The sequence below is a fragment of the Salmo salar genome, chromosome 08 (assembly GCF_965601325.2).
Source record: "Salmo salar chromosome 08, fSalSal1, whole genome shotgun sequence".
In the NCBI taxonomy this organism is placed as follows: Eukaryota; Metazoa; Chordata; class Actinopteri; order Salmoniformes; family Salmonidae; genus Salmo; species Salmo salar.
Window position 1 is genome coordinate 40,871,594 of NC_138298.1, and position 26,051 is coordinate 40,897,644.

General features: G+C 48.9%; 1 protein-coding gene across 12 annotated transcripts in view; it reads left to right on the forward strand.

Annotated features, from left to right (window-relative positions):
• LOC106592866 (uncharacterized) overlaps window positions 1-26,051 on the forward strand; it is a 182,761-nt gene that overhangs the window by 101,397 nt on the left and 55,313 nt on the right. For 5 of the 12 annotated variants that reach the window (XM_082978216.1, XM_082978209.1, XM_082978210.1 and 2 more), the window contains 16 exons: window positions 578-681; window positions 1,694-1,729; window positions 5,125-5,349; window positions 5,516-5,614; window positions 6,617-6,771; window positions 7,110-7,321; window positions 7,457-7,664; window positions 7,904-8,000; window positions 8,242-8,470; window positions 8,848-8,973; window positions 9,342-9,464; window positions 10,495-10,527; window positions 10,658-10,679; window positions 13,011-24,098; window positions 25,177-25,254; window positions 25,520-25,651. In XM_082978216.1, the coding sequence (XP_082834342.1) occupies window positions 578-681; window positions 1,694-1,729; window positions 5,125-5,349; window positions 5,516-5,614; window positions 6,617-6,771; window positions 7,110-7,321; window positions 7,457-7,664; window positions 7,904-8,000; window positions 8,242-8,470; window positions 8,848-8,973; window positions 9,342-9,464; window positions 10,495-10,527; window positions 10,658-10,679; window positions 13,011-24,098; window positions 25,177-25,254; window positions 25,520-25,651 (12,967 nt within the window). Of the gene's footprint in view, window positions 1-577; window positions 682-1,693; window positions 1,730-5,124; window positions 5,350-5,515; window positions 5,615-5,679; window positions 5,991-6,616; window positions 6,772-7,109; window positions 7,322-7,456; window positions 7,665-7,903; window positions 8,001-8,241; window positions 8,471-8,847; window positions 8,974-9,341; window positions 9,465-10,494; window positions 10,528-10,657; window positions 10,680-13,010; window positions 24,099-25,176; window positions 25,255-25,519; window positions 25,652-26,051 lie in introns of those variants that run through there. The other 7 variants (XM_082978214.1, XM_082978219.1, XM_082978220.1 and 4 more) reach the window with 4 other exon arrangements.

Here is a 26,051-nt window from a genome sequence, read left to right on the forward strand (position 1 = left end):
ACCTGTATAGTCACCTATATAAACACACCTGTATAGTCACCTATATAAATACACCTGTATAGTCACCTATATAAATACACCTGTATAGTCACCTATATAAATACACCTGTATAGTCACCTATATAAACACACCTGTATAGTCACCTATATAAATACACCTGTATAGTCACCTATATTAACACACCTGTATAGTCACCTATATAAATACACCTGTATAGTCACCTATATAAATACACCTGTATAGTCACCTATATAAATACACCTGTATAGTCACCTATATAAATACACCTGTATAGTCACCTATATTAACACACCTGTATAGTCACCTATATAAACACACCTGTATAGTCACCTATATAAATACACCTGTATAGTCACCTATATAAATACACCTGTATAGTCACCTATATAAATACACCTGTATAGTCACCTATATAAATACACCTGTATAGTCACCTATATAAATACACCTGTATAGTCACCTATATAAATACACCTGTATAGTCACCTATATAAACACACCTGTTGATGTTGAAGTCTACCTCCAGATGTAGTAGCATTGTGTGTTGGTCAGCAGGTGTCGTCTCTGTCCAGAGAGAATGAGAAGGACTCCTTCAGGCTGAGCTGGGGAGCAGAGCACCTGGACAACGTAGTGCTGTCATCTAGCCTGCTGCACTCTGGGTTAGTATGGTGCACACACACACACACACACACACACACACACACAGACACACACACACACGCACACGCACACACACACACGTACGCACACCCACACACGTACGCACACACACACACACACGCACGTACACATGCACGCACACACACACGCACACGCACGCACACACGCACACATGCACGCACACACGCATGCAATAACGCACATGCACACACACACACACGCATGCAAGCACGCAAACATACACACACACAAAGGTGTGCATGTTTAGTAATATTCACTGTTTTACAAGATAGAGTTTGATTCACCTCCTAAATCAACGTTAATTTCCCCTTATACTTCTATTTCACTCCTTCATTTTCTATTATGTTTTCTCCCTCTATCTCTGTGCTGTGTTTCTTTCTCTGTCTTTCTTTCTGGTCGCTTTCTCTGTGTCTCTGTGTCTCTGTGTCTCTCTCTCCCTTTCTCTGTCTCTCTCTCTCTTTCTCTGTGTCTCTGTGTCTCTGTGTCTCTCTCTTTCTCTGTGTCTCTGTGTCTCTCTCTCTCTTTCTCTGTGTCTCTCTCTCTCTTTCTCTGTGTCTCTGTGTCTCTGTGTCTCTCTCTTTCTCTGTGTCTCTGTGTCTCTCTCTCTCTTTCTCTGTGTCTCTGTGTCTCTCTCTCTCTTTCTCTGTGTCTCTGTGTCTCTGTGTCTCTCTCTTTCTCTGTGTCTCTGTGTCTCTGTGTCTCTGTGTCTCTCTCTTTCTCTGTGTCTCTGTGTCTCTCTCTCTTTCTCTGTGTCTCTCTCTCTCTTTCTCTGTGTCTCTGTGTCTCTCTCTCTCTTTCTCTGTGTCTCTGTGTCTGTGTCTCTCTCTCTCTGTCTCTTTCGCTCTCTGTCTCTCTCTTTCTCTTTCTCTGTTTGCCTCTCTCTCTCCCTCTCTCCCCCTTTCCCTCTCACTCTCTCTTTCCCTCTCACTCTAAGTTTCTCTCTCTCAATATTTTTCTCTCTCTGATGGTGTGTGTTTTGTCTGCTTCTAGCCAATCCTCCCCGTGCCTAGACCATGACAACAGCAGGTGATTTCTCTCTCTGTTTCATTTTTCTCTCTCTCTCTCTGTCTCTCTCTTTCCTCCTCCTCCTGTTCTTCACTTCCACCTCTCCATGCATGCTGTCCCCTTCTTCTCCCAGGGGTACATCCTAAACTATCTAATCTTTCAGTTATATGCATGTAATAAGACTATAGATGCAATAGTAATGCTATAGAAATCCAAGGTAAGTTGGATATACTGTAGGTACTAACACATCATTACTTGAAGTTCATCCATCTTAAAGAAAGCAAATTCCTGGAGCGATACAATAGCTTCTGATGCCTCTCGTCCACCTGTCTGTCAACTCAGAACTTACTTGGAATGGAATATTGGAATGGGAGTAGAGTGATACTGAGTAGAATGGAATAGAAGTCAGTAGAATGGAATAGAAGTGAAAAGAATAGAATGGAAGTGATTATAATGGAATGGAAGTGAATAGAATGGAAGTAAATAGAATGGATTGGAACTGAATAGAATGGAATGGAAGTGGATAGAATATAATGGAAGTGAATGGAATGGAATGAATGGAAGTGGATAGAATAGAATGGAAGTGAATGGAATGGAATGGATGTGGATAGAATGGAATGGATGTGATTATAATGGAAGTGAATAGAATGGAATGGAAGTGGATAAAATCGAATGGAAGTGGATAGAATGGAATGGAAGTGGATAGAATAGAATGGAAGTGAATGGAATGGAATGGATGTGGATAAAATGGAATGGAAGTGGGTAGAATGGAATGGAAATGAATAGAATGGAATGGAAGTGGATAGAATGGAATGGAAATGAATAGAATGGAATGGAAGTGGATAGAATGGAATGGAAATGAATAGAATGGAATGGAAGTGGGTAGAATGGAATGGAAATGAATAGAATGGAATGGCTGTGGGTAGAATGGAATGGAAGTGAATAGAATGGAACTGGGTCACACAGTGTTCTCTCCTCACCTGTCACCACATCATGTCATCTCAGAATGATGTCACACAACATTTGTTCCGTCCCTGTTTCAGTTTGCCACCCAACACAGACACCAACACTGATGCTTTGTCTGCATGAATCCAGAGTAGGGATTAACATTGGTAACTGGGATCCCAGGACTGTCCCAGGAACACTCTTCACATTTAAAACGAATAAAATAAATGACAAGTCCCTGGAAATGACAACATTTCCCCCAATGTGGCACTAATGCAATTCCACTTAATACCCAACATGCACCGCTGCATATTAGCAACAAATAAAACAGGCTATTATCCGAACAGGTTGTCATGGAAGCCTTTAGCCTGGCGTATTTACTTCACACTGAGCAGCCATGAATTCAAACCACACGTATAATTGACACTGCAGGACTGCACACGCGACCCGAATGCAGGAAACAGGAAACCCCTACAGTATGAACTGGGAAGTAACGTGTGCCTCTTTGAGCTGTCGCTGTAACTCTTCAGACAGGCCTGTGCACAGTTCACTACATAGGCATCTCTGTCACAGACATGAAGTCTGTTGGCAAGAGGGACAGTTCTATCTCCTGTCCTCTGGAACCTAGGCTATAATCCTGTCCAGTCCCCTCCTGTCCTCTGGAACCTAGGCTATAATCCTGTCCAGTCCCCTCCTGTCCTCTGGAACCTAGGCTATAATCCTGTCCAGTCCCCTCCTGTCCTCTGGAACCTAGGCTATAATCCTGTCCAGTCCCCTCCTGTCCTCTGGAACCTAGGCTATAATCCTGTCCAGTCCCCTCCTGTCCTCTGGAACCTAGGCTATAATCCTGTCCAGTCCCAATCCCACTGAACCCCAAAATCCTGACTCCTGCCTCGCATGAAAATTCCTAATTTTATTCTGTAATCCCATAGGTTGCATTGTTAAAGCACATCGCTTGCCTATGTCAAAAATACCACTATAACATTCACCCCTCTTCTCTGTGCTGTCTCGTATTGCTGCCCATATGAGAGCTTCTCTGTGCTGTCTCGTATTGCTGCCCATATGAGAGCTTCTCTGTGCTGTCTCGTATTGCCGCCCATATGAAAGCTTCGCTAAAGAATGTGTGATCAACAAACGGTACGAGAGTAGATATGGATATTTTTTAAAACAGAGTTGGTTCCTGTTAAGATACCTCGATATTTAAACTATTTCCAGTCTTCATCCCCACATTATTTATGAGCCGATCTACTAACTGTATAATCATTCACTCGATTTTGCCAAATATCGGAGATGTTCTGTCATTCGTTGAAGGAGGTTATGCAGCAACTTTGGTCGTTTGACTTTTGTTTGACTGCGGTTACCAAGTCGGTGCTTCCTGAGCGCGCTCTGCGTCGAGATAACCTAGGAGGTCTACTGCTGAAATGGTGCTGAATCAATTGAGGAACATGATAGTGCTCGGACTTTATAAACGGTCTGTGTCTCACTTCACAACAATGTCACTAACCACGTTTCCATCCACAGTTTTAATGCGAGTAAAGTCACACCGTATAAAATGAAACTCACGACATCTGCGATGGAAAGTTTTGGTATTGTTGTAGAAATGCCGACAGATCATTTTTTTCCGTTCCACATGGTGAGATCTTTTTATGTCTGTAAAATTATGAAAGAAATGGTGGTGGAAACACACTTTCACAGGTCAACCATTTAACCCCTTCTCCCCCATTTACCCTCCTCCCTCTCCTCTCCCCTTCCTTACTCCTCCCCTTCCGTTCCCTTCCTTTCTCCTTACTCCCTCTCCATCTCCTCTCCCCTTCCCTACTCCCTCTCCGTCTCCTCTCCTCTCCTCACCCCTTCCTTACACCCTCTCCCTCTCCCTACTCCATCTCCATCTCTCCCCTTCCCTAATCCCTCTCCATGTCCTCTCCTCTTCCTATCTCTTTTCTCCCTCTCCATCTCCTCTCCTCTGCTCTCCCCTTCCCTACTCCCTCTTCCTCTCCTCTCCTCTCCTCTCCTCACCCCTTCCTTACACCCTCTCCCTCTCCCTACTCCATCTCCATCTCTCCCCTTCCTTAATCCCTCTCCATGTCCTCTCCTCTTCCTTTCTCTTTTCTCCCTCTCCATCTCCTCTCCTCTCCTCACCCCTTCCTTACTCCCTTTCCCTCTCCCTCTCCCTCTCCATCTCCTCTCCTCACCCCTTCCTTACTCCCTCTATATCTCCTCTCCTCTCTCACCCCTTCCTTTCTCCCTTTCCCTCTCCCTCTATATCTCCTCTCCTCACCCCTTCCTTACTCCCTTTCCCTCTACCTCTCACTCCATCTCCATCTCTCCCCTTCCCTACTCCCTCTTCCTCTCCATCTCCTCTCCCCTTCCCTAATCCCTCTCCATCTCCCCTCCCCTCCCCTCCCTTTCCCTCCCTCATTCTCCCTATCCCTCTCCTTACCCCTCTCCCTCCTCTCCTCCTCTCCCCTCAGCTTCCTGGTCAGTTTCATGGTGGACGCCAGGGGCGGGGCCATGCGTGGTTGCCGTCACAACGGGCTGCGCATCATCGTGCCGCCCAGGAAGTGTTCCGCTCCGACGCGGGTGACGTGCCGCCTGGTGAAGAGGCACCGCCTGGCGTCCATGCCCCCCATGGTGGAGGGAGAGGGGCTGGCAGGACGCATCATTGAGGTCGGCCCCACCGGGGCACAGTTCCTCGGGTAAGACGGAGAGAGGGAGTGGGGAGTGTGGACGAGAGAGAGAGAGAGAGAGAGAGAGAGTGTGTCTGTGTGTACGTGTGCTCGTTCATGTGTGTGTGTAATGTGTGTACGCCCGCGTGTGTGTGTTGACGTTCTCTTCTCCCCCCCGTGCTGCGTAATGGATCAGTAAGCTCCACCTCCCCACGGCCCCGCCCCCTCTCAACGAGGGAGAGAGTCTGGTCAGCAGGATACTACAGCTGGGGCCTCCTGGCACCAAGTTCCTGGGGTAACTCACACACTACAGCTGGGGCCTCCTGGCACCAAGTTCCTGGGGTAACTCACACACTACAGCTGGGGCCTCCTGGCACCAAGTTCCTGGGGTAACTCACACACTACAGCTGGGGCCTCCTGGCACCAAGTTCCTGGGGTAACTCACACACTACAGCTGGGGCCTCCTGGCACCATGTTCCTGGGGTAACTCACACACTACAGCTGGGGCCTCCTGGCACCAAGTTCCTGGGGTAACTCACACACTACAGCTGGGGCCTCCTGGCACCGAGTTCCTGGGGTAACTCACACTCTACAGCTGGGGCCTCCTGGCACCAAGTTCCTGGGGTAACTCACACTCTACAGCTGGGGCCTCCTGGCACCAAGTTCCTGGGGTAACTCACACACTACAGCTGGGGCCTCCTGGCACCGAGTTCCTGGGGTAACTCACACACTACAGCTGAGGCCTAATGGCACCAAGTTCCTGGGGTAGGAGAGACCACGGAGAGAGAGATGGGACATCATTTATACCCCGGTCTCATCATATATACTCCCCACCCAGCCAGACCATATATACCCTGGTCTCACCATATCTACCCTTGTCTCACCATATATACCCTGGTCTCACCATATATACCCTGGTCTCACCATATATACCCTGGTCTCATCATATATACCCTGGTCTCGTCATATGTTCTCCCCAGCCCTCTCCACATTTAAGTTACAGTGTTGTTGTTGTTGTTGAGAATTACAGTTTGAATCATTTCCAGTTCTATCCCATTACTCCATGATTTTTTCCTCCCCATATTGTAATGTTGTGATTTTTCCTGACCCTCCTCCTCCTCCACCTCCTCCTCATCATCATCAAAATATCATATCCTTCTGTTTGCTTGAATCTCCTCCAGGAATTTCTCCAGGATTTCTTTGTCCCTGATCTTGTGATTTTGTGTGTTCTTCCATGGAATGCGTCCTCCTGTCATCACAACCTTTACCCTCTAACCCCTGACCTCTGACCCTCCAGGCCGGTGATTGTGGAGATCCCTCACTTCGCGGCCCTGCGGGGGACGGAGCGGGAGCTGGTGATTCTGAGGAGTGAGATGGGGGAGAGCTGGAGGGAACATCACTGTGAACACACTGAGGAGGAACTCAACCAAATACTGAACGGCATGGACGAGGGTGAGGGGAGATGGGGGAGGGACGGGGGGATGAGTGGGAAGGAGTGGGACGGGGAGAGCTGGATGGGGGAGGGAGAAGGGAAGGGGAGGGAGGACAGGGAGTGGATGGGGGGGATGAGACAGGTGAGAAAGGGGGAGGGAGTGGGGAGGGAGGAGCAAGTCGGAGGCATGAGGGACGCGACAGGATCAGACTGCCATGTTAGTACCAAGCTACCAATCGTTCTTCCTTATTCTTTCACCAAAGATTAGGAAACATTTAGGTCCGACTGCTCAATCTGATTGGTCCTTGTGTATCATCTGACCCTGTTTCTCCGGTCCTCCCATTGGTTCGTCCTCCAGAGCTGGACTCTCCTGAGGAGCTGGAGAAGAAGAGGATTTGCCGTATTGTTACCAGGGACTTCCCACAATACTTTGCGGTGGTGTCGCGCATCAAGCAGGACAGCCAACTGATTGGTCCTGAGGGAGGGGTGTTGAGCAGTACTCTGGTACCTCAGGTCCAGGCTGTGTTCCCAGTGGGAGCTCTCACTAAGAAGATCAGGGTTGGACTACAGGTAGGGGGGGTGGTCTGTGCGTGTGTAGCTTTTTCAAGTTGGTCTTCAGCCCAACAAAAATGTATTTGGTAACGACAACTGAACACTTTCAAGTTTGTTGTTTCTACTTCCTAACTTTTGTCCACTTCCTCCTAGGCCCAGCCAATCAGCGTAGACCTGGTAAAGAGAATTCTGGGTAACAAGGCTACGTTTAGCCCCATCGTTACCTTGGAGCCCAGGAGGCGGAAGTTCCACAAGCCAATCACCATGACGATCCCTGTCCCCAAGAGCTCGACCAATGACGGGACAGCCAACGTGTTTGGAGGAGACACGCCCACTCTGCGTCTGCTCTGCAGTATCACTGGTATGTAGGAAATGACTGTTGATTGGTTGATTGGCTGTTTGATTGATTGATTGATTTGCCCATTGATTGGTTGTTTGATTGGTTGATTGGCTGGTTGGTTGATTAACTAACTGACTGAATGATTGATTTTGAGTAGTCATGTTGACCTTCTCGATATTCATCAAAGCCTGGTTTCAGTCAACCCACATTAATATGTTGAATATATTTACCAGAGAGTTCCATCCTGATGTGTGTTCTAGGTGGAACCACTCCTGCCCAATGGGAGGACATCACTGGCTCCACCCCCCTCACCTTCATCAACCAATGTGTGTCCTTCACCACCAACGTCTCAGCAAGGTAATGGCTCCAGTGAAACTGGTGTGTTTTCATCTGTCTGTTGTTTTTGACATTCTAGACATCCTCCTCCTGATTAGTCAACGATGGAATGATTGATTCTTCATTGGATATGATTGATTGATCTATTACATCCTTGATAGATTGATTGATTATCTAGCCTACTGTAGGCTCTGGCTTATAGACTGACTGACAGATTGGTTGATCTATTGACCACCCCCCTCCCCCCTCCGGTGCGCTGTAGGTTCTGGCTGATAGACTGTCGTCAGACCCAGGAAGCTGTGAGTTTCTCTACCCAGCTGTACAGAGAGATCATCTGTGTCCCCTACATGGCCAAGTTCGTCATCTTCGCCAAGACGCTGGACCCCATCGAGGCCCGCCTACGCTGCTTCTGCATGACGGACGACAAGATGGACAAGACACTGGAACAGCAAGAGAACTTCACAGAGGTGGCCCGGAGTAGAGACGTAGAGGTGAGAGGAGGGGAAGGAGGAGAGGAGAATGGGGAGGGGGAGAGGGAGTAGAGGTGAGAGGGGAGAGGGAGGAGGGGGTGAGGGGTGAGAAACCCTGGAACAACAAGAGGAATTCACAAAGGTGATCCAGAGCAGAGATGTGGAGGTGAAGGGGGGAGTATTGGTGTCCGACCCTAGCTCTTGTCTGTCTGTCTGTCTGTCTGTCTGTCTGTCTGTCTGTCTGTCTGTCTGTCTGTCTGTCTGTCTGTCTGTCTGTCTGTCTGTCTGTCTGTCTGTCTGTCTGTCTGTCTGTCCCTACTACAGGTGTTGGAGGGGAAGCTTATCTTTACAGACTGATTTGACCCTAACTCTCTACTGTCTGTCTGCCCCTACTACAGGTATTGGAAGGGAAGCCTATCTTTGCTGACTGTTTTGGGAACCTGGTTCCTCTGACCAAGAGTGGACAGCATCACGTCTTCAGCTTCTACGCATTCAAAGAGAACCGTCTCGCACTCTTCATCAAGGTAACACGCCATTACTGGACTTCTTCTACGCTGGGAAAGTGTGACGTAGTTGTTCACTTCGTTTTAGTTCTGAATGGACTTCTTCTACGCTGGGAAAGTGTGACACTGGTATATAATTTTATATTTATTTTAATAAGTATAGAATACATCTGACACTGGTATATCATTTAGTATGTATTTTAATAAGTTTAGAATACATCAGACACTGGTATGTCATGTGATATGTATTTTAATGAGTTTGATTATACAGTATAACAAAAGTCGATACCAGAATGTTTTTCACTTTCCTTGCTAATATTCCCACGCTCACCTGATTCCATGAGTTTCCAGTGATTGGTTGATTGGTTGATTGGTTGATTGATTGACAGATTCGTGACTGCGCCCAGGAGCCGTGTGGCAGACTGTCCTTCACCAAGGAGCCCCGCACCTACCGTAGTCTTACCCACAAGGCAATCTGCAACCTGAACATCACGCTGCCCACCTACTGCAAGGTAAGACACCTGAACACACCTGGACTGAACACAATGTGTAATGAAATTAAATAATGCTGAACACACCTGGACTGGACACAATGTCTATTAACATTAAATAATGATAATGCTGAACATACGTGGACTGGAATGTGAATAACGCTGTCCCAAAACAGATCTGGCTCAATGTGAATAACGCTGTCCCAAAACAGATCTGGCTCAATGTGAATAACGCTGCCCCAAAACAGATCTGACTCAATGTGAATAACGCTGTCCTAAAACAGATCTGGCTCAATGTGAATAATGCTGTCCCAAAACAGATCTGGGTCAGTGTGAGTAATGCTGTCCCAAAACAGATCTGTCTCAGTGTGAATAATGCTGTCACAAAACAGATCTGTCTCACTGTGAATAACGCTGTCCCAAAACAGATCTGGCTCAATGTGAATAACGCTGTCCCAAAACAGATCTGGCTCAGTGTGAATAATGCTGTCCTAAAGCAGATCTGGCTCAATGTGAATAATGCTGTCCCAAAACAGATCTGTCTCACTGTGAATAACGCTGTCCCAAAACAGATCTGTCTCAATGTGAATAACGCTGTCCCAAAACAGATCTGGCTCAGTGTGAATAATGCTGTCCTAAAGCAGATCTGGCTCAATGTGAATAATGCTGTCCTAAAGCAGATCTGGCTCAATGTGAATAATGCTGTCCCAAAACAGATCTGGCTCAGTGTGAATAATGCTGTCCCAAAACAGATATGGCTCAGTGTGAATAATGCTGTCCCAAAACAGATCTGACTCAATGTGAATAATGCTGTCCCAAAACAGATCTGTCTCAATGTGAATAATGCTGTCCCAAAACAGATCTGGCTCAGTGTGAATAATGCTGTCCCAAAACAGATCTGACTCAATGTGAATAATGTTGTCCTAAAACAGATCTGACTCAAAGTGAATAACGCTGGCCCAAAACAGATCTGGCTCAGTGTGAATAATGCTGTCCCAAAACAGATCTGGCTCAATGCCTTCTTTATTTCTGTCCTCGGTGTCCTATTCAGGAGTCTGATTCAGACCTAGACGCAGATGACGAGGTAACCAACTACACCTTTTCAGAACATTCTTCTTGTTCAAATTTGATAAAATGTTAAAACACTTTTACCTGATTTATGTTTATTGGCTGAATGTATTCAACATGTTTTTTTGAACCCTCCTTTCTTACAGAGTGACAAGAGTGACAAGAAATGTAAGCTGAGCTGTTTTTTGAAATGATTACTTTTGTTGGTGGTGACAAATACAGCCTCTGCATTATCTAACCTTCATAACTACCTGTAGCCCAGGAAGAACATATTAAATTACATTGTCGTTTTTTAATGCACTACGCAGGCCAATGATTTAGATTGCTTAACATACAATAATGGCCGTTTGACTAGCCGTGTTGTGTGTAATATAATATTACTAACACCTTGTCCAGTTACCTGTGGGATCCTGACCACTATACTATAGTAATATAATATTACTAACACCTTGTCCAGTTACCTGTGGGATCCTGACCACTATACTATAGTAATATAATATTACTAACACCTTGTCCAGTTACCTGTGGGTTCCTGACCACTATACTATAGTAATATAATATTACTAACACCTTGTCCAGTTACCTGTGGGTTCCTGACCACTATACTATAGTAATATAATATTACTAACACCTTGTCCAGTTACCTGTGGGATCCTGGCCGCTATGCTATGGCTGGTATGCGTTGCATCCCTTCCTCTCCAATACCCATTATGTTTCTCCCTCCTTCAATCCCTCCTTCATCCATTCAACCATCATCATCATCATCATCACGCTATAGGAAGTCAAAGGAAATGAATGCTTGAGATACTGTATGAATGCTTGAGATACTGTATGAATGCTTGAGATACTGTATGAATGCTTGAGATTACATATATATATGCCATGGCACTTCCAATGTGAATATATAACCTCCAGTTATTTAAATGTATTTGGATGGCTGACGAAAACACACTGTACGATGACAATATGTTAAACGGACGTCAATTCATTCCAGATTTTTGCTTGCCTGGAATGAATTCAAAGAAGGAATTCATATAATGTGAATTTTCTGTTTATTTTTGTCTCCGATCACTCCCTTATTTTACTTTCATGGTTGCTGAAACACTTTCTTTGCTCTGCATGAAAATAACTTGACTCACACATACACATGGTATACATTTGTTAGTCTGTGTATGTGCATATCCGTCTGTATGTGTGTTCGTGTGTGTGTGTGTATTCTGCCTGTATGTATGTGTGTATGTCTCTGTAACTCTTTTCAAGTTCATCAATTCATTAGCCTGTTATATCACTGGTATCTTTTCTGTTATCAATTCATTAGCCTGTTATATCACTGGTATATTTTCTGTTATCAATTCATTAGCCTGTTATATCACTGGTATCTTTTCTTAGATCACTGAACTTCCTCTAATGAAGCATTTTTCTGGATGCTTCAAACACACCTAATAGTTGACAAACCAAAACGGCAAGATAAGATATTTATTTACAACATTAACTGAGGTTTTCTACATATATTTATATATAGTTTTACTGATAAGATATGTATTTACAACATTAACTGAGGTTTATGTATTTATATATAGTTTTATTGATAAGATTTGATTTACAACATTAACTATGGTTTATGTATTTATATATATATATATTAAGATTAACTGAGGTTTATGTATTTATATATATATTAAGATTAACTGAGGTTTATGTATTTATATATAGTTTTACTCCCCATATGTTTCGATTTACTTAAGAATTCCTGACAGTTAGCTATCAGTGGTTTACATGGCGCGAGAAACCTTCTGCTCTTTTCTCTCTGTTTGCTTTTGTCAGTGGACCCTTCATGTTGAGAACAATCTTGAGATCTTTGTTTGCGTGAAACCAATCAGTTTTTTCTTCCTCCATTGGTTCCATATTTAGCAGGGTTGGGGTCAATTCCATTTCAATTCAAACAGTCAATTCAGAAAGTTAAGCACAATTGAAATTCCACATTTTCAGTGTACTTCCTGATTTGACTAGAATATAAATGGAATTAACCCCAACCCTAGTATTCAGGTTGCTCGCCATTTTTATTTCTATACCTTTCTGTTGTGTTTAGACTACTTCCCTGTTGTGTTTAGACTACTTCCTGTTGTGTTTAGACAACTTCCTGTGTCATGTCTATGAATGTGCAGTCAAACACACCAATATGTATCGACAGGTTATTTCTTGCCCATATCTTTCCTCCGTCCTGTTCTATTTCTCTTCTGTTTGCTTCGCTTCTGCTGTTGCTGCCCTCCTCCCCTCCTCCCCTACCCCCCCCCCCCCCCCCCCTCCTCTGGAGAACTCACCACTCCTCTTCCGTCGTCAAGCTGCTTTCCCTTTTGCCTGTTTTGAACAGAAGATATACTGTGATATGTTCTGCCCTGACCACGGTTTTCCGATGTCTTCTCTTCCCCTTCACTCCATCCACCCCTTATGTTCTTTACACCTTTGGTTTGGTTTCCTCCTTTTTTCTCAAAATGGAAGACGACGAGACGGAGTCGACAGAGACTTACACGCTGCCGACCAATCAGGTGCTAGACCCAGCCATGCTGGCCAGCCCTGACCTCCTCTCAGAGGTCTCCGATATGAAACACGACCTCATCAAGATGTCCGCCATCTTGACGACAGCGCAAACTGAACACCCAAGCTCTTCGGATAGAGGAAGAGGGGGAGGAGGAAGAGGAGGAAGGACAGGGATGGAGGAGGAACCCGGGGAGCCGTTTGAGATCATGGAACAGGTGAAAGAGGATCTGGAGAAGGTTGGAGATATTTTACGAGGGGGAGATACTGGATTCACAAACAACAAAGAGAAGGTACTGCAGATGTCCAAAATGGAGGACGAGGAGTGGGTTCTTCTCTCTCAGACTAAAGCCAAAGCCATGACTCCCTCTGATGTTCAGGAGCCGGTACTACAAGAAGTTAGCATTCAGAGGAAGACTTCTTCCACAATAACCAAAGAGGTTAGAGATATGTCAGGTACGGTATCTCACCTCAGTGGAGGCATGAACCAGCACCTAGAAGAGACATCTGGCGTAACCAGTTGCCCACTGCAGGACAGCATAGTCCAGGAGAGATTAGATGAGGTCGTTCTGAAGCGGGAAGGCAAACGCCATCCTCCTGAGATCAAAAAGCCAATCAGGAAGAAGTTGAGGGACAGGGAACGTTCTGGATGCAGCAGTTCCGAGGGTGAGCTGGAAAGGATGAGCTCTGAGGAGTCCCTTGATGGAGATGTTGTTCTGGGGGAGCCGAGGCCGGGAGTGGTTCCCGGGTCTGAGCCTGTAGTGGTTCCCTGGTCTATGCCTGGAGTGGTGTCTGGGTCTGAGCCTGGAGTGGTGTCTGGGTCTGGACCTGGAGTGGTGTCTGGGTCTGGACCTGGAGTGGTGTCTGGGTCTGAGCCTGGAGTGGTGTCTGGGTCTGAGCCTGTAGTGGTGTCTGGGTCTGGACCTGGAGTGGAGCCCGGGACTGAGTTAAAACCGTCTGCAACCCTGGATTGGGATGTCGTACTGGGGGTGTCTGGGCTCGGGTCTGGGTCTGAGACTTGGTCTGGGCCTTCTGGACCAACCCCAGCCATGGAGCCCCCAGTGTCGCCCCTGGTCGTGGAAACCCCAATCGGTTCCATAAAGGACAGAGTGAGAGCTCTGCAAAAGAAGGTTGAGGAAGAGGGGGAGGATGGCCGTAAGCGAAAGCCTGCGCAGGCGCCAGTCCCTCAGAATACAACTTTCATCACCATCACTAAGGAGACGGGTGAGCCCCAGATGCCAGATCTTCCCAAGCTTCCCAGATCTCCGAAATCCCCCCGGTCTCAGACGGAGAGGCTGGAGGAGACAATGTCTGTCCGGGAGCTGATGAAGGCATTCCAGACTGGCCAGGATCCTTCCAAGAACAAAACGGGGCTCTTCGAGCACAAAGCCATGACGTCATCAACAACCTCCACATCGGGCTCCGAGGCAGTGATCTACAGTGAGACCTACAGAGTTGAACCCAGTCCCACAGAGCATCCACCATCAGAAACTCCAACTTCCACAATCCTCTGCTCGCAGAGTGATGTCCTGGCCCTCGACTACAAAGGGGCGGATGATGAACCACACCTGATCTTAGTAAGAGACCACTCTGAAGACTCTGAAATAACTCATGTTATGGTTCAGTTGCAGGAGTCAGTGACTAACATCAATAGAATACAACCAGAGGACAGAGGGATCCCTCTAGACAGGGCTCTACCAGAGGACGGAGGGATCATCCTAGACAGGGCTCTACCAGAGGACAGAGAGATCCTCCTAGACAGGGCTCTACCAGAGGACGGAGGGATCATCCTAGACAGGGCTCTACCAAAGGACGGAGGTATCCTCCTAGACAGGGCTCTACCAGAGGATGGAGGGATTCTCCTAGACAGGGCTCTACCAGAGGACAGAGGAATCCCTCTATACAGGGCTCTACCAGAGGAAGGAGGGATCATCTTAGACAGGGCTCTACCAAAGGATGGCGGTATCCTCCTAGAAAGGGCTCAACCAGAGGATGGAGGGATCCTCCTAAACAGAGCTCTACCAGAAGATGGAGTGATCCGTCTAGACAGGGCTCTACCAGAGGACGGAGGGATTCTCCTAGACAAGGCTCTACCAGAGAACGGAGGGATCCCTCTCGATAGGACTCTACCAGAGGATGGAGGGATTCTCCTAGACAGGGCTCTACCAGAGGACAGAGGGATCCTCATAGACAGGGCTCTACCGGAGGACAGAGGAATCCTCCTAGACAGGGCTCTACCAGAGGACGGAGGTATCCTCCTAGACAGGGCTCAACTAGAGGAAGGAGGGATCATCCTAGACAGGGCTCTACCAGAGGACGGAGGGATCATCCTAGACAGGGCTCAACCAGAGGACGGAGGGGTCCTCCTAGACAGGGCTCAACCAGAGGACGGAGGGGTCCTCCTAGACAGGGCTCAACCAGAGGACGGAGGGATCCTCCTAGACAGGGCTCTACCAGAAGATGGAGGGATCCCTCTAGACAGGGCTCTACCGGAGGACAGAGGAATCCTCCTAGACAGGGCTCTACCAGAGGACGGAGGGATCATCCTAGACAGGGCTCAACCAGAGGACGGAGGGGTCCTCCTAGACAGGGCTCAACCAGAGGACGGAGGGGTCCTCCTAGACAGGGCTCAACCAGAGGACGGAGGGATCCTCCTAGACAGGGCTCTACCAGAAGATGGAGGGATCCCTCTAGACAGGGCTCTACCGGAGGACAGAGGAATCCTCCTAGACAGGGCTCTACCAGAGGACGGAGGGATCATCGTAGACAGGGCTCTACCAAAGGACGGAGGGATCATCCTAGACAGGGCTCAACCAGAGGACGGAGGGATCCTCCTAGACAGGGCTCTACCAGAGGACAGAGGGATCCTCCTAGACAGGGCTCTACCGGAGGACAGAGGAATCCTCCTAGACAGGGCTCTACCAGAGGACGGAGGTATCCTCCTAGACAGGGCTCAATCAGAGGAAGGAGGGATCATCCTAGACAGGGCTCTACCAGAGGACGGAGGGATCATCCTAGACAGGGCTCAACCAGAGGACGGAGGGATACTCCTAGACAGGGCTCAACCAGAGGACAGAGGGATCCTCCCTCTAGACAGGGCTCTACCGGAGGAGAGAGGAATCCTCCTAGACAAGGCTCTACCAGAGGACGGAGGGATCATCCTAGACAGGGCGCTACCAAAGGACGGAGGTATCCTCCTAGACAGGGCTCAACCAGAGGATGGAGGGATTCTCCTAGACAAGGCTCTACCAGGGGACAGAGGAATCCCTCTAGACAGTGCTCTACCAGAAGATGGAGGGTTTCTCCTAGACAGGGCTCTACGAGGGGACAGAGGGATCATCCTAGACAGGGCTCTACCAGAAGACGGAAGGATCCTCCTAGACAGGGCTCTACCAGAGGACAGAGGGATCCTCCTAGACAGGGCTCTACCGGAGGACAGAGGAATCCTCCTAGACAGGGCTCAATCAGAGGAAGGAGGGATCATCCTAGACAGGGCTCTACCAGAGGACGGAGGGATCATCCTAGACAGGGCTCAACCAGAGGACGGAGGGATCCTCCTAGACAGGGCTCTACCAGAAGATGGAGGGATCCCTCTAGACAGGGCTCTACCGGAGGACAGAGGAATCCTCCTAGACAGGGCTCTACCAGAGGACGGAGGGATCATCGTAGACAGGGCTCTACCAAAGGACGGAGGGATCATCCTAGACAGGGCTCAACCAGAGGACGGAGGGATCCTCCTAGACAGGGCTCTACCAGAGGACAGAGGGATCCTCCTAGACAGGGCTCTACCGGAGGACAGAGGAATCCTCCTAGACAGGGCTCTACCAGAGGACGGAGGTATCCTCCTAGACAGGGCTCAATCAGAGGAAGGAGGGATCATCCTAGACAGGGCTCTACGAGAGGACGGAGGGATCATCCTAGACAGGGCTCAACCAGAGGACGGAGGGATACTCCTAGACAGGGCTCAACCAGAGGACAGAGGGATCCTCCCTCTAGACAGGGCTCTACCGGAGGAGAGAGGAATCCTCCTAGACAAGGCTCTACCAGAGGACGGAGGGATCATCCTAGACAGGGCTCTACCAAAGGACGGAGGTATCCTCCTAGACAGGGCTCAACCAGAGGATGGAGGGATTCTCCTAGACAAGGCTCTACCAGGGGACAGAGGAATCCCTCTAGACAGTGCTCTACCAGAAGATGGAGGGTTTCTCCTAGACAGGGCTCTACGAGGGGACAGAGGGATCATCCTAGACAGGGCTCTACCAGAAGACGGAAGGATCCTCCTAGACAGGGTTCTACCAGAGGACAGAGGGATCCTCCTAGACAGGGCTCTACCGGAGGACAGAGGAATCCTCCTAGACAGGGCTCAATCAGAGGAAGGAGGGATCATCCTAGACAGGGCTCTACCAGAGGACGGAGGGATCATCCTAGACAGGGCTCAACCAGAGGACGGAGGGATCCTCCTAGACAGGGCTCAACTAGAGGACGGAGGTATCCTCCTAGACAGGGCTCAACCAGAGGACGGAGGGATCCTCCTAAACAGAGCTCTACCAGAAGATGGAGGGATCCCTCTAGACAGGGCTCTACCAGAGGATGGAGGGATTCTCCTAGACACGGCTCTACCAGAGGACGGAGGGATCCTCCTAGACAGGGCTCTACCAGAGGACAGAGGAATCCTCCTAGACAGGGCTCTACCAGAGGACGGAGGGATCATCCTAGACAGGGCTCTACCAGAGGACAGAGGGATCCTCCAAGACAGGGCTCTACCAGAGGACGGAGGAATCATCCTAGACAGGGATCTACCAGAGGATGGAAGGATCCTCCTAGACAGGTCTCTACCAGAGGATGGAGGGATCCTCCTAGACAGGGCTCCAACAGAGGAAGGAGGGATCATCCTAGACAGGGCTCTACCAGAGGACGGAGGGATCATCCTAGACAGGGCTCAACCAGAGGACGGAGGGATCCTCCTAGACAGGGCTCAACTAGAGGACGGAGGTATCCTCCTAGACAGGGCTCAACCAGAGGACGGAGGGATCCTCCTAAACAGAGCTCTACCAGAAGATGGAGGGATCCCTCTAGACAGGGCTCTACCAGAGGATGGAGGGATTCTCCTAGACAAGGCTCTACCAGAGGACGGAGGGATCCTCCTAGACAGGGCTCTACCAGAGGACAGAGGAATCCTCCTAGACAGGGCTCTACCAGAGGACGGAGGGATCATCCTAGACAGGGCTCTACCAGAGGACAGAGGGATCCTCCAAGACAGGGCTCTACCAGAGGGCGGAGGAATCATCCTAGACAGGGATCTACCAGAGGATGGAAGGATCCTCCTAGACAGGTCTCTACCAGAGGATGGAGGGATCCTCCTAGACAGGGCTCCAACAGAAGACGGAGGGATCCTCCTAGACAGGGCTCTACTAGAGGACAGAGGGATCCTCATAGACAGGGCTCTACCAGAGGAAGGAGGGATCCTCCTAGACAGGGCTCTACCAGAGGACGGAGGGATCCCTCTAGACAGTGCTCTACCAGAAGATGGAGGGTTTCTCCTAGACAGGGCTCTACCAGGGGACAGAGGGATCATCCTAGACAGGGCTCTACCAGAGGATGGAGGGATCACCCTAGACAGGGCTCTACTAGAGGATGGAGGGATTCCCCTAGACAGGGCTCTACCAGAGGACGGAGGTATCCTCCTAGACAGGGCTCTACCAGAAGATGGAAGGATCGTCCTAGACAGGGCTCTACAAGAGGATGGAGGGATCATCCTAGACAGGGCTCTACCAGAGGATGGAGGTATCCTCCTAGACAGGGCTCTACCAGAGGACGGAGGGATCATCTTAGACAGGGCTCTACCAGAGGACGGAGGGATCATCCTAGACAGGGCTCTACCAGAAGATGGAGGGTTTCTCCTAGACAGGGCTCTACCAGGGGACAGAGGGATCATCCTAGACAGGGCTCTACCAGAAGATGGAAGGATCCTCCTAGACAGGGCTCTACCAGAGGATGGAGGGATCACCCTAGACAGGGCTCTACTAGAGGATGGAGGGATTCTCCTAGACAGGGCTCTACCAGAGGACGGAGGGATCCTCCTAGAAAGGGCTCTACCAGAGGACGGAGGGATCATCTTAGACAGGGCTCTACCAGAGGACGGAGGGATCATCCTAGACAGGGCTCTACCAGAGGACGGAGGGATCCTCCTAGACAGGGCTCAAACAGAGGACGGAGGGATCCTCCTAGACAGGGCTCAACCAGAGAACGGAGGGATCCTCCTAGACAGGGCTCAACCAGAGGATGGAGGGATCCTCCTAGACAGGTCTCTACCAGAGGACGAAGGGATCCTCCTAGATAGGGCTCTACCAGAGGATGGAGGGATTCTCCTAGACGGGGCTCTACCAGAGGACGGAGGAAACCTTCTAGACAGGGCTCTACCAGAGGACGGAGGGATCATCCTAGATAGGGCTCTACCAGAGTATGGAGGGATGCCTCTAGACAGGGCTCTACCAGAGGACGGATGGAGCAGCCCAGAGATGATGCAGCTGGAGGAGCCAGAGATGGGACTAGACAGGAGGTCTTCTATAGAGATGATGCAGCTGGAGGAACCAGAGATGGGACCAGACAGGAAGTCTTCTATAGAGATGCAGATCAGCCCGGACAGGAAACCCTCTGAGGATTTTAGCGCTGACATCAAGGCCGAGCTGGAGGACAGTCCAGAGTACCAGCTGTTCAGACAGACCTCGTTCACAGGGGACGACAACCACCCCCAGGCTGAAGCAGCTGAGGAGGAGCTCCCACCAGACCACCCGAACGACACCCCAACCTTCATGTTCAACCCCTGTATGCATGACGACAGGCGGGATGAGTTATTCACTAAGGCTGAGAACCTGGTGGGGAATGAAAGCCCTGTGAGTCTGAAGCACGAAGGTGCAGCGGACTCTCCCGGGACTAGCATAGGAACCAGGACTCCCCATTCAAGCATGGGGGAGAGTGAGAAACACGAAGGATTGGCAGACACCCCACAGATGAGCCCACTCACATTCCCCACTCAGGAGTTTGACCTGCCCACAGTTTATAAAGAGACAGAGAGAATGGATGGGATGAAAGTACTAGGAAACGTGATTCATGGTGATGAAGAAATCTTTCCGGAAACTGAAGATTTAGTTGTAGAAACCAAATCAGTGACTCCATCCCCTGTTCGGGAACCGCTGTTACAAGAAGTCATGATCCAACGGAAGACCTCCCCCAGACCGGTTACAGTGGTGAGAGATATGTCAGGGATGGAGTCACTCCTCAGGGGAGATATGGATCACTACCTAGAACAGAGACCATCACCTGTCTGTGGCGCTGAAGTGATGACAGTTCAGGAACCAATGTTACAAGAAGTCAGGATGGAAAGGAAAACCTCCCCCAGACCGGTTACAGAGGTGAGAGATATGTCAGGAATGGAGTCACTCCTCAGGGAAGATATTGATCACTACTTAGAACAGAGATGTATGGTAATCAGTGGTTCACCAAAGGATGACATCATCCAACAACAGAGTTTCAAACAGACAATCCTGACCAGGGATGACAAGCAACAATCACTTATTTTCTCCAGAAAGGAGGTGGACATGTCTATAGAAGATACAGAGACAGAAAAAGAAGACTGGTGGAAAGTGCAAGACATGGATGATGGTGGCGCTCGGGGTGCCGAATCGATAATCTTGAACCCAGTTCAGGAACCGATGTTACAAGAAGTCATGATCGAAAGGAAGATATCCCCCAGACCAGCTGTAGGAGTTAAAGATACGTCAGGCATGGAGGCACTCCTCAATGGAGATTTAGAACAGTACCTAGAAGACAGACCTGTAGATCTCAGTGGTCTACCGGAGGATGACATCGTACAAGAGAGATTTGAACAGGTTGTGATTACACGGGACAGCAAACGGGAAACCAACACGTTCTCCACTGAGCAGGCAGACCGGTCCGCAGCAGATAAAGTGACAGAACGAGATGTTGTTAATGTAGTGCAAGTAGGAGCCATGGAGGACGATGTCATCTACAGTGATAAAGACTTCATGCAGAGTTGTTCAGCTGGGGGTGAAGCATCAGAAAGTTCAGCTACTACAGTAATACGTTCAAGAGACTCAAAGAAGGTGACCTTTGACCTTCAAAGGACGTTTGATTCAGTGCTCCCCGCTCAAGCCTCTGAAGAGGACGACCAGGTCCCTGTTGAGACAAGACCCATCTTAGAGGACTGGGATGATTTAGAGATAAAACCATCGTACCACAAAACTATAGAACTTTCATACTCAAACCTAAACATGCAAGACTCAATTTCAGCAGACAGAATTGCTCCTGAATCTAGTTGGGTCGCACCAGAGCTCCATGAAAGGGATTCAGCTGATCATGGAGTGGTGCACAGCCCAGACAGTGTGGATCAGGCCCTCAGACCTGCAGACTTAGAGGTCCTCTTTCCTTTGGCCCTGGGCCACCCAGAGAGACGACTCTCCCATGGGGATTCTCTGGAGACCAGTCCTGTCATGGATGAAGGTTCCTCCAGGAAGTCCCCTGACTCTATAGAGCCAAGCTCAACCGGGGACTCCCCCTGCCTTGACTCACTGGAGAGCAGCCCCACTGAACCGAAACAAGACACAGGCTTTCAGGCGACAAAGAAGACAGCTGTTTATGAAGACTACTTCTCTCAGCTTAGAGCTTGTCTCGGTGAGGAGCACGTCAGCAACATTGAGAATGAGGATTACTCCAAACGGACCTATCAAATGGATGGTGAGTGCGAGGGTCCCCTCCCATTGAAGGGGGGAGATCCTGAGTGGCTCTCCATGCCCATAAATCTGAGCTCAAACCCTGAGGATGATATGGACGACGTGGATGCAGAGGGTAGCGAGACCGGCCAGAGACAGTTCACACCAGAGGAGGAGATGTTCAAAATGGCCGCCAAGATCAAAACCTTTGAGGAGATGGAGCAGGACGTCAAAACGAAGACAGACGGGAAACCCTCAGATGGCTCTGTGTTATCAGACTCTGAGGATTATGAAGAATGTCAGTCGATCGTTGACCTGATGGACAGGGAGGCAAAATCAACTGAGTCCAAAATCGACACCGATACACTTCAGTCTGAAATTGAAACTGTGGCTGAAATCCAACCCTCAGTCCCTGGTGCAGTAACTGAGTTGGATAGTTCAGTTGACTGTGACGCTCACCTAGCATACAGTGCCTCAGGCCATTCACCATCAGGAAGACAGGTTTCTGAGCACCTCGAATATCGTTCACTAAGCACTGAAAAAGAACACTATACCACAGAGAATATCAGTGAAAATGTCAGTGAACGTACTGAGCAGAAAGAGGAGATAGATGTAATATCAGCTATGCAAGCCCACGAGGAGGAGATGGATCAGTCACAGTTGAGTGTCAGTCAGTCTGGTGAAAGTCTGTCAGTCAAACCAGAGGAGTTATGCACCAGTGATGAAAGCTTCAAGGAGGTGGAGGATGCGGATGGTAAGGCAGCCATGTTGGAAATGCATCCCAAAGACATGCCTGTTCAGGGAGAGCTGGTCCCATGGAGTGCCATGCCAGACGACAACGAGGGTGACAATGACGACGAAGCCTTCGACGCACGTGTGGAGGTGGAGGAACGAAGGATTATGGGTCTCGTGGAAGACCGCCGTACCCCTGACACCACACCGGGTCGCACACCAACCGAGGGGGGCACCCCCAACCCCTTCCAGTTCCAGGAAGGGAAGTTCTTTGAGATGACCAGAGGGGGCGCTATCGACATGACAAGGAGGAGCGTTGAAGAGGAGGGCGAGGGCTTTGCCTTCTTTCACATAGGAGAACACCCAGTTGACAAGGTCATGTTCGAGGACACTGGAGATTACGTTGGCCCCAATGTTTTCAGAACAGAACAGACTGTTGCCGTTGCTGATCTACACCTCCAGGAGGTGGACCAAACCAAAGATGATTCTGACTCCTCCTTCCAGACTATACCATTACCTGAGGCTGATCAGAGGGGGAAACCAGTGGCCAAACCCAGGAGCTCCATCAAAATGGAGCCAAAAGCTGAAACGTTCCCCCTGCTAGAAGCTAAGATGGGAAGCTTCTTAGAGGTAGGTTCTCCAGACCCGACTATAGCTGACCTCCAGATGTTTACCACCGCTACTACTGTCACCCGCTCTGTGTACTCTGAACAGGTCCACCAGTCATCCGACTCATCCCTTGAGGATGAAGAAGAAGAGGAAGAGGAGCAGTGCTCTATCATTGAGATGCCCGCTGGCTATAATGACTCGGTGGCGCCCCCTAGTGTCCTACACGGGTATGACACCTCAGCAGGGTCTGAAACCTCAGTGGTGCCCCCTAGTGTCCTTCAAGGGTATGACACCTCAGTAGGGTCTGACACCTCAGTGGCACCCACTAGTGTCCTGGCAGGGTCTGACATCTCAGTGGCATCCCCTAGTGTCCTGGCAATGTCCTACACCTCAGCAGACACTGTGGCTAAGGTTGAAAGCGGTTTCAAATCAAAGATACCCATCAAAGCTGGTTCAGTGAAATCAGACCTGGGCCTTGAGCAGAAATCAACAGTGGAGGAATCTCTTGTTCAGGACCGGAGGACGAGGTCCGAGGAGGATTTTGAAGCCGGGAAGAAAATCTTAACTGACAAAGACAGCAGGAGTCACTCCGACAGCGACAATCCTACAACTAAATCCAAACCTATCACCTCCAGACTCCCTGTCATGGGCAAACACAAACCCACAGCCCACTCCTCCTCCTCTTTCCAGCCCGACAGAGACCAGGGCTCTGACATACGAGACCCTTCCCTCCGATCCTCTCTGGATGTCGACGACATCAGTAGCAGCGGTGATCACAACAGTCCAGATTCTGTTATCTTCAAGTATGACAGACCAACGCCTCGCAGATCTGCCCCAGACACGAGGGCTTTGTCGACTCAGACACGGGTTCGAGCTTCCTCGGTGACGGGGGAGGTGTTTGAGTCGAGACCCATCTGGGAAGACTCAGTGGAGACTCAGATGCAGCGAATCTGGGCTGATCGGACCCCGGAGCTGCAGCAAGGTACCAAAAATCTGCCACTTCCTTTCCTCTCTTTCTCTGCTACTTGGAAGACCTTTCTTTGTCTTATTCAAGACCAATCATCTGTCACTTTTCTGTTGTGTGTCTTGTTTTGTCATTTTGTGCTGTGCTGTGTTGTCTTGTCCTGTGCTGTGCTGTGTTGTCTTGTCCTGTGCTGTGTTGTCTTGTCCTGTGCTGTGTTGTCTTGTCCTGTGCTGTGTTGTCCTGTGCTGTGTTGTCTTGTCCTGTGCTGTGCTGTCTTGTCTTGTGCTGTGTTGTCTTGTCCTGTGCTGTGTTGTGTTGTTTCTTTTCCATATAAATGTCTGTGTCTATTGACTATTGTCTATTGACGATTGTCTAGTGTCTATTGTCTACGCATGTGTACATGAAATCTCAAGATTGTCTGATCTAGATGTGTTAGGAGAAAACTCTTGGAATGCCCATCGTGATTAACTTCAGGACATCTAATAGACTACTGCATTACTGAAACTCCTTATACTAATCCCCACACTGAGTTTGGAATGCCACATTCTTTCCATTGTTTAAGTTCTAATCGACTATAAATACACTGTCATGGTGGTCCGAGTAGAGCAGGTATTGTCATCAACAGTATGGATCAGTATGAACATCAGCCCTGCTCCATACTTCACCCGTCATCAGCACCATTACCTCCACAGCCTATAACATAGAGGCCAGTTACATGACCTAGTGAAATGTATCTGTACCTTCCAAGAACCTAGAAAACATCCCATAATCAACATGATCTCTGGAGAGTTATGGCCTACGGCCCAAAATGGCACCCTATTCCCTATGGTCTAAAGTAGTGCACCCTATTCCCTATGTGCCCTATGGTCTAAAGTAGTGCACCCTATTCCCTATGGTCTAAAGTAGTGCATCCCTATTCCCTATGGGCCCTATGGTCTAAAGTAGTGCACCCTATTCCCTATTGGCCCTATGGTCGAAAGTAGTGCACCCTATAAGGAATATGATGCCATTTGGGACGTAGCCATAATGTTGTTACTGTGCTGCTGTTGAGCTGTGATGACCTGTGTGTAACCTCTGGCCGTGGTGGTGTTTGTAGTGGATTGGCACGACGATGCAGACAGGAAAGAGGAGACGTTGGCTATCATTGCAGACCTGCTGGGGTTCAGCTGGACAGGTAAGTTATCCAGGTGGTGTTTACCTGGTGTAGAAGGTGTGTATGAAATAGGAGTAAAAAGCTGTGGAGAACACTGGTCAAATGTCGTCCACCATGTAGGGAATAAGGATACTGTTTAGGACGCCACTTCAGTGTGGTGTGTGTGTGTGTGTGTGTGTGTGTGTGTGTGTGTGTGTGTGTGTGTGTGTGTGTGTGTGTGTGTGTGTGTGTGTGTGTGTGTGTGTGTGTGTGTGTGTGTGTGTGTGTGTGCCCCCGTGTGTCTCAGAGCTGGCGAGGGAGCTGGAGTTCAACGAGGATGAGATTCAGGAAGTGAGGACAGAGAACCCTAACTCCTTACAGGAGCAGAGCCACGCCCTGCTGCAGCGCTGGGCTGAGAGAGAGGGAAAACACGCCACTGGTATATCTGTCCTGATGACACCATCTGTTCTACTGGGCCTCACTGGGCTGTGTCCAAAATGGCACCCTATTCCCTATATAGTGCACTGCTCTGGACAAAAGTAGTGCACTATGTAGGGAATAGGGTGCCATTTTGGCACTCAGGTGTGGACTCATCCATGGAAACCATCCATCTATTTATGAATGATAAATATATGTTACAGCCTTATTCTAAAATGGATTTAAATTGTTCGTTTTTTTTCTCCTCAGTCTAAACACAATACCCCATAATGACAAAGCAAAAACAGATGTTTGCTATTTATGGATGATAAATATGTCTTCTTGAATCGATTGTCTTTTTTCTTGTCTGTTTTTTTGTTGATGGTTTAAAGCAAGATTATTTTGTTTAATGAAAAGTGCTA